The sequence below is a fragment of the Tiliqua scincoides genome, chromosome 1 (genome assembly GCF_035046505.1).
Source record: "Tiliqua scincoides isolate rTilSci1 chromosome 1, rTilSci1.hap2, whole genome shotgun sequence".
Taxonomy (NCBI): Eukaryota; Metazoa; Chordata; class Lepidosauria; order Squamata; family Scincidae; genus Tiliqua; species Tiliqua scincoides.
Window position 1 is genome coordinate 293,142,219 of NC_089821.1, and position 8,203 is coordinate 293,150,421.

General features: G+C 44.2%; 1 protein-coding gene across 1 annotated transcript in view; it reads right to left on the reverse strand.

The window, feature by feature from the left end:
- The window catches only part of EFCAB11 (EF-hand calcium binding domain 11), a 52,183-nt gene extending 44,050 nt beyond the window's left edge, over positions 1 to 8,133 (reverse strand). The window contains exons 1-3 of the mRNA XM_066612146.1: positions 8,038 to 8,133; positions 4,459 to 4,554; positions 2,287 to 2,332 (exon numbers count right to left, since the gene is read on the reverse strand). Of these exons, the coding sequence (XP_066468243.1) occupies positions 2,287 to 2,332; positions 4,459 to 4,554; positions 8,038 to 8,133 (238 nt within the window). The remainder of the gene's footprint in view (positions 1 to 2,286; positions 2,333 to 4,458; positions 4,555 to 8,037) is intronic.
- Positions 8,134 to 8,203: the final 70 nt, after the last annotated feature.

Sequence of the window (8,203 nt, forward strand, 5' to 3'; positions counted from 1 at the left end):
AATCAGAACAGAGTTGCCCATACCAATTGAAAAGAAGCTACACTTGCTCTTCATAAATCAATCCCAGAGAATCCTGAGATAAGCTAACTCTGAGACCAATGTAAGCACATAACCATTTTCTTGCAGAATCTTCCAATAAGTGCTTCACTGAGGTGATAAGATTTTCCTTTACTTTCTGACATTTTAAAGACTGAGTACTATGGAAAACTGAAAAGCACACAGCTTTCATTCACTTTTCATGAAAGATTTTATTTCAGTAGCAATATGTATATTCATTTAAACGCCATTCAGCTTTAATTTCAGGTTCTCATCTATCCTCAAAGGCAGAGGTCCCCAACTGGGGTACTGCAATGCCCCAGCCAGGGAACCACTATCTCTGCACCTTTAAGGGGTGAGGGTGATGGCAAAGGCAGTGGCATGATTGGTAGGATTGCACTGTACTTACCAGGGGGCGCTATACTTACCAGGGGTGACGCCAGCCTCCTGGAGCATGCAGGGACCCGCGGTCACCTCTGCAGGACTCACCAAGCCTCAGAATGTCAAAAAATAGTGATAGTGACCTGCTTCCGGTTTCATGATCACAAACCAGAAGAGGGTCGTGATTGCTGTTTTTAGACATTCTGATGTCAGGGGAGCCCTCGCTGCAGGATTCCCGCACCCCCCCAAGAGGCCAGCACTACCCCTGGTAAGTACCAAAAACCTATTTTGTACCTGGCAGTGGTGCAATCCTGACAATTCCGCCCCTTTGTTCACCCCTCTCCTGCAAAGATTTACAGCAGTTCCTAAACTCTCAGAGAGTTCTGGAACCACTGCTCAAAGATATTGTTCAAAACTCGTTATTTGATCATAATTATTTATTTTTATAATTTACATCTCATCTTTTTGTATCAAATACACTCACGGTGGCTTGTAACATCTCAGAGCCCAATCCTGTGGTCAGCGACACAGAGCCGTGCCGCAAACATGCTGTAAGGAACGTTTGCGGGGCTCACCGCTGGGCTAGCGGCTAGCGCGCCCAGCTGGGTCGCCCAGCTCCTGCAGCTTGGTGGTCTCCAGCTTGGTGGTCTCCAGGACCACAGAGCAGTGGAACAGAAGGCAGAGGCGTGGATGGGGGTGGGGAGGAGGCATTCCGGGGAGGAGGGAGGCAGAGAGAGGGCAGAGGGAGGTGTGCCAGAGGGTGGGTGGGAGGCATGTCAGGGGGAGGGAGGGAGGAGGATCCGCAGAGCTCAGTTCCACAGGATCCAAGGTGCTCATGCAGGGCTATGCGCCCTACACGAGCGCCTTTACCTAAAGTAAAGTGAGTAGCCCCATTGCGGGGCTGCTTACCTTACTCGGGAGAACGGGACGAGCGTCTCCTTCTCTCGAGGTGCCTCCCGCAGTAGTGTGGGAGGCGCAGGATTCGGCGGCAGCCCTCCTCGGTGCCGCCGAGCCTGGGTGCTCCGGGCAGCTCAGGATTGGGCAGCCTGTTAAAAATTGTGCCGTATAAATAACATCAACAACTTGAGAGACAATATTTCGAAAAGGCTTGTTTCAATAATACTGCCTTTCATGCCTGATCAAAAATGGGCAGTGATGGGGCCAGGCATATTTTTTCAAAAGAGTAATCAAAGATCTGGATGCCACAACCAAAAATGTCCTATCTCTTGTGCCCACATGTACTTCCAACAGAGAAGGGCCCTACTAGATGAACAGACTTCTTGAGCAGACTTTTACAGGAGGAGGCTGTTCTTGAGATACTCTGGTCCCAGACCACTAAGGGCACAATCCTAACCCACTTTCCAGCACTGGCATAAGAGCAATGTGACTCTAAGGTAAGGGAACAAATATTCCCTTACTTTGAGGAGGGCTCCGTGAGTGCCACCCAACTGCAGGATGAAGCACAAGTCCCATTGGCACAGCTATGCCAGTGCTGGAAAGTTGGTAGGATTTGGGTCTTAGGATCTTAAATATCACAACCAGCACCTTGAACTCAGCCTGGAAACAGATTAGTAACTAGGGAATTTGGTGAAGGGCCTGTATAATATGATCTGATTTTTTAGCCCCAGATAAATCCTGGCAACCAGATGGGGAAATGACAGTGAGAGCAGGGAGGCTCCTTGAACAGGAAGAATTCCCACTCATGTAACAGGCGCCTGGCCAGTTTTAAGCAATTTGCCCACTCCTTCAGTCTTTAGCTCAGTTCCTGAGAATTCAAGAGACCCTCCAGAGAGGCTTTTTGGGAGCACATGAGGCTGCTGTGGAAGGAAGGGGGTTCCCATGTGTTGAAATTTGCTGCTTCCACAGTACCAGATTGGTTTTGTTTCACAGAAGCCATGACTGAATCCACTTCCATCTGAAATAGAGAAAAAAAACACAATCACGGAATAGCCCAATATATTTGTTTCAATGCATGCTGAATTTTCCTAAGCTGATTCTGCACAACTGAGGACAGTGGCCTAAACAACAATCTTCAGTTTAAATTTTTGCCCCAGATGTCTAAAAATTAAATGTTATTAAATGTTAAATGTGTCTTAAAAATTAGGGTGCTGAAGTGAAGTGAAGCACTTTGGAATCCCACTGACTGGATTAAGCATATGTTGAAATTAACTCTTTCACATAAAATTGGAAGAGATGGGCCGAATTGGGAGTCCCCGAGGGCCGCAAGTGGCCCCAGGTTTGGGCACCCTGGCTCTAGAACAAGTAACAGAGCTGCAGAGCTACCAGTTTTCAATTCAATAACTTTAAGAGCATAGATTTACTATATATTAACTTCCATTTGTCAATTTATTCAGTAATGTCAATCACAAAATACTTTTGCTGTGAAGAAAACCATTACAGAAAAATCTTCATGTCCAGAAAACTAAGGGCCCAATCCTATCCAATTTTTCCGTGCTGGTGCAGCTGCGCCAATGGGGCATGCACTGCATCTTGTGGTGGGGCAGCAGTCACAGAGGCCTCCTTCAGGTATAGGAATATTTGTCCCTTTACTTTGGGACTGCATTGCGGCTGCACTGGTGCTGGAAAACTGGATAGGACTGGGCCCTAAATGGGTACCATTTTGAACTAAAAGTAGCCAGAGATTGATATTTTTAAAGTGCATAAAAACCAAACATTGAAATTGCTTTTCAGTCACTAGCTTTAACCATTTGCTTGCTCCTCTGCTTCAAGTGCCATTACTACTTTCATAGAAATGCATAATAATCTAGTTCAAGTACAGTGGTTCCCAAAGTGTGAGTTGGGACCTACCAGAGAGTCGTGACCTCATTTTTGGTGAGTTGCAAAACTGACAAGGAAAATGTATTCAGCCCATTCTTATCAAAGGCCAGGTGAAGTGGAATGTTAGGCCACCGTAAATGTCCTAATCTGATGAATGTGAAGCTCAACAAATGCTTCAGAAGGTGCCCCCTCCCCCAAATGTTAAAAAAGATAAAAACAGAACATTGAGTGGCTGGTAAAATGAAACTTTTTTTTTGTTTCATAAAACTAGGTGGGTCCTGAGAGAGCGCTGTTTTAAAAGCCAATTTTAAAATGTTTTGGAACCTCTGGTCTAGTATCATCCTCAAAAGGGAAAAAAGTAAAACTACTTAAATGGGTTGTGGATTTTCTATTAAATTGATTGAAAAATATTGTACCAAATGAGCTTTTATTTTCCAAATCAAACTCAAAGAAAAGTACTTAACAGTGACACCTTATGGTAAGAAGTGGCATTGTTTAGATTCTCATCTAGGAATGTATATGAAACCAAAATACAAATGATTAAAACTTCATTTGATATGTTTCTAGAACAATAAAGCCCCACTGAGTTTAATGGTACTTATTAGGGCTGTAATTTTATACACACATCCTGGAAGTAAGCCCTATTGAACACAGTGAGACCTCTGAGCAAACACGTTTAGGATTGTAACAAGTAGCTTTTAGGATTAGGTTATGTTAAGAACATAAGAACATAAGAACAGCCCCACTGGATCAGGCCATAGGCCCATCTAGTCCAGCTTCCTGTATCTCACAGTGGCCCACCAAATGCCCCAGGGAGCACACCAGATAACAAGAGACCTCATCCTGGTGCCCTCCCTTGCATCTGGCATTCTGACATAACCCATTTCTAAAATCAGGAGGTTGCGCACACACATCATGGCTTGTACCCCATAATGGATTTTTCCTCCAGAAACTTGTCCAATTCCCTTTTAAAGGCGTCCAGGCTAGATGCCATCACCACATCCTGTGGCAAGGAGTTCCACAGACCAACCACACGCTGAGTAAAGAAATATTTTCTTTTGTCTGTCCTAACTCTCCCAACACTCAATTTTAGTGGATGTCCCCTGGTTCTGGTGTTATGTGAGAGTGTAAAGAGCATGTTGAAAATGGTGGACAGTCTACCACCTTCTGAGGCAGACTTTATGTTTTGTTCGTTTATGAACCAGGGGAGATTGATTTGATTAATATGCCAGTCCTTGAGACAAGGATGGGAGAACACTGTACCTTGGAGGGTTTATAGCCAAATAGCATCACTACAGCAACCTTGTAGTCCTCTCTGTTTAAATATCCTTTGTTGTCTTCATCACATGCCTCAAATACCTGAAGAGAACAGAGACATTAACAGCAACAAGAACCAAACCAAACCTACCTTGAAGTATGGTATTATTTATGCTAAAACTTTGGAGAATTTTTGGCAAAAAAAAACCCCAGAAGGAAATCAAGTTTTATCATCACATTTGAATCTAAAGCTGTACAGAGCTCTTTCCTGAATATTTAATAATACAGCTTAGGCTTCATGTCCGAAATTAGCTTTTAAAAGTATTGTTTTAATATGAGAATTACAAGAGTCAATCTTTTTGATAAGGTTTATGCTCACAGTGCTTTGAGGATCAAGCTGGAAATTTTAAGATGTAATGATGGATGGATTTGAATGGTTAATTTTATTTAGAAATGATGTAAAAGGAATGCTAACTTCATTTTTTTAAGTCTCTTCTATTTTTGATTCAAACAGTATCTAGGATTTCAAAATTTGCAACCCAGAGACTGTTTTTGCCTTGAAGGCTGCTGATGTGGCTGGCAAGGCAAAGGCCAAGATGCAGTCTGAGATTGTGGCTGCAGACCAGTAACTGAGATGGAGTCGTTCCTATGGCTTTGCCAGAAGGAGACATGAGCTGAGGAGCAAGGCAGCTCTGTCAGCATCATGGAGGTGCTCATCTACTGGCAGGCTAAAGGCACTTGGTACACCCTGATCTTAATGCTCTCTAATTATAAGCACCTAAAAAATAAAATAAAGCACAATATAGCATATAACCTAAGAGTAGCAATGACAAAACCCTCCAGATTTTCTGGTCTATTTTAGAGAATTTTGTTTTCCTGATGGGGAAAGAAAGAGATTTGCTTATACAACAAGTTCTCACTTAAAGTCATTTTGGTTTAAGTTCTTTTGTTTTAAAGTTGTAGAGAAAATAAAAACTGACACCCAGGCAAGGCCCCATCTGTGTGGAGTTTGTCTCTTCTTGCCATGCCTGTGTGAGTTTTCTCCAGTCCAGAGGGAAAGACAGATATATCTTGAACCCATACAGGGCACAACAGGCTATCACCACCTGCATACATACATGGCATGGCGAGAAATGTCCCCTGCTTTGGTTGCCACTTTGCTTTGCCTTCTCCTTCTGGGAAAGAAGTGAACCTCTATCCCCACTGACTGTGGCTTAACTCACAGCCTCTTATGACCCTCCCCTTACAGGCCACATTGGCAGCTTTAAAGGCAAAGACATTCTCCAGATCACCAAACTGGCAATGAACCAGAGGTACTGACCATGACACTTTTACAGTATATTTCTGCATCTGACTATATTTCTCCCCAAAGTCCCTGACGTAACAATGATTCAGGAACATATAGTCAAAAGCAACCTTCAGCTAAAAGACAAGATAGCAGAAATATCTGTAGTTCAGAAGCATCCACTATATTTTATATGCATATGAAAGATTAAAACAAACTGAAAGTGAATTAAGATGGTGCAATATAAATAACTGAATTTCTCATTAATTCATTGGCTTTATAGTCATTGGCTTTATATTTATTACAGTATCTTGCAGGAACATGCTCATGAATTAACTCAAACAGAAATTAAAAAATCACAAATTGCCTGCTGGTTATCAGTAGAAACCCTTTGTGAAGAAAACTGTTGATTAAATGCATGAACAAATTATCAGGTGCCAAAAACACACCAGGATGATTTCAAATTTTTTGAATAAACACAAAAAGGATCAATAGCTTTTGGTACTTTAATGGTGAGATATCATCTATAAATACAGCAGTGATAATAAACTCTTCACAGCAGGTGAGCAAGAAGTAATTCTCACATCCTAGATACATTAACGCCATGTTATTTCTTCTAAACAAGAGCTATCTAGTTCTAAGCATGCACTAGAATCCTAAAATTGGGTATGCGGGTGTGTAAAACAAAAATGAACTTTCTAACTAAGAATAATTGGGCAAAGAATTAACTGTGCAGGACAAACGACATATCTCTGAGCCTTGGCATTTTAAAAAAGGAAGGCAGGAATTTTCCTGGAGTGACTTAATATGACTAACAGCCCAATCCTGAGCTGCCCAGCGTACAAGCTGCCATGGTGCCAAAATGGATGCTGCGGCATCCTGAGCACACCGGGCAGTGTGTGGTGGCTCCTCAGGAGAAGGAGACATTTGTCCGCTTGCTCTTGGTAAAGCCCCAGCCTGCACAGTGGGTCTGCTTGGATCTGCGCCTGCCAGATCTGCAACATTCTAGGCTGGCGCAGGGGTTGCTGTGCTGGCGCTCGTTGTTGTCAGGATCCTGCAGTCACCCTATTACAGACCACTCATATCCTAGGATGAATGAAAGCTGAGCCAGGAACTGCAGGTCTTGCCACTTTTCCCACTCATATTAACTGTGAATTCAGCTCATGAATATGCAAATGAATTAGAAACTGAAAGGATCAGAGCATTTGTCATTGTAGGATAGCTAGCAGGGTAATGCATTTCTGGGAGCAGGCGAGGCCAGTGCCTGGGGTGTTTTTCAGGGTAAGGGAAATAAAATCCCCTTACTCTGAGTTGTGTCCCAGCTTGCACCAAATCTACGCTGGATACAGCACAGGGCATTTGGCCTGCCTACTGCAGTGCAGGTTAGGATTGCATCCTCAGTGGAATTGGATTCCATGTAAGTCTACACATAATTGGGCTGTAAGTTTTTAAGATCCTAGCTTTAGCTGTTGTGTTTATTATACAAATGTGATCATTTTGCCATAAGAACATCTCCACTGAATCAGACCAAAGGCCCATTTTTTTCAGCCTTCTGTATCTCACAGTGGAGCACCAGATGCCTCTGAGAGTACACAAGAAAACAAGAGACCTGCACGCTGATGCCCTCCCTGGCATTCTGAGGTAGCCTACTTCTAAAATCAGGAGCTTGCACATACCCATCATTGCTTGTAACCCATAATGGCTTTTTCCTCAAGAAATTTGTCCAGTTCCCTCTTAAAGGCATCTAGGTGAGATGCCATCACCACTTCCTGTGGCAAGGAGTTCCACAGACTAATCACATGCTGGGTAAAGAAATACTTTCTTTTGTCTTTCCTAACTCTCTCCACACTCAATTCTAGTGGATCTCCCTAGTACCTTTTAACTGAATTTGCCTCTGAAACTGAATGAAGCGTTGAACAAATAAAACCAAATACAGTACTTTGAACTTGTTGCTAAAGAAAACATGGCGCTAAATCCCATCCAGGATGATCATGACTTTGGATCCTGTTGTAACCTTGGAAAAGCTGCTTTAGAGCCCAATCTTGTGCCTGTCTGCTCAGAAGTAAGTCCCATTAGAGTCCATGGGGCTTCCTGCCAGGCAAACGTGGACAGGGCTGCACCCTCAGAGGCCACTCCTAGGCAGGTCTACTCAGAACTAAGTCCCATTAGAGTCCATGGGGCTTCCTCCCAGGCAAGAGGAGAGGAAGCAGCCTTAGCGACGTGGGTACCGGGACAGCCACAGCGCTGGGCTGCAGTCCAGGGCGGCGACGAAGCCTCCCGGCGAAGCTGCCCCCGCCTACCTCAAGCCACCTCTTCCTGCGTTGGGCACCGCCAGCGCGACCTCCTCCGCCTCCCCCGCCCTTCCCTGCCCGCTGCGCGCCCGCGGCCACACTCATCGCCACCACGTGCCCCGACTGTACTGCGCGCCCGCATGTCCCATGGCAACCGAGCCACGCTCACGCTCCA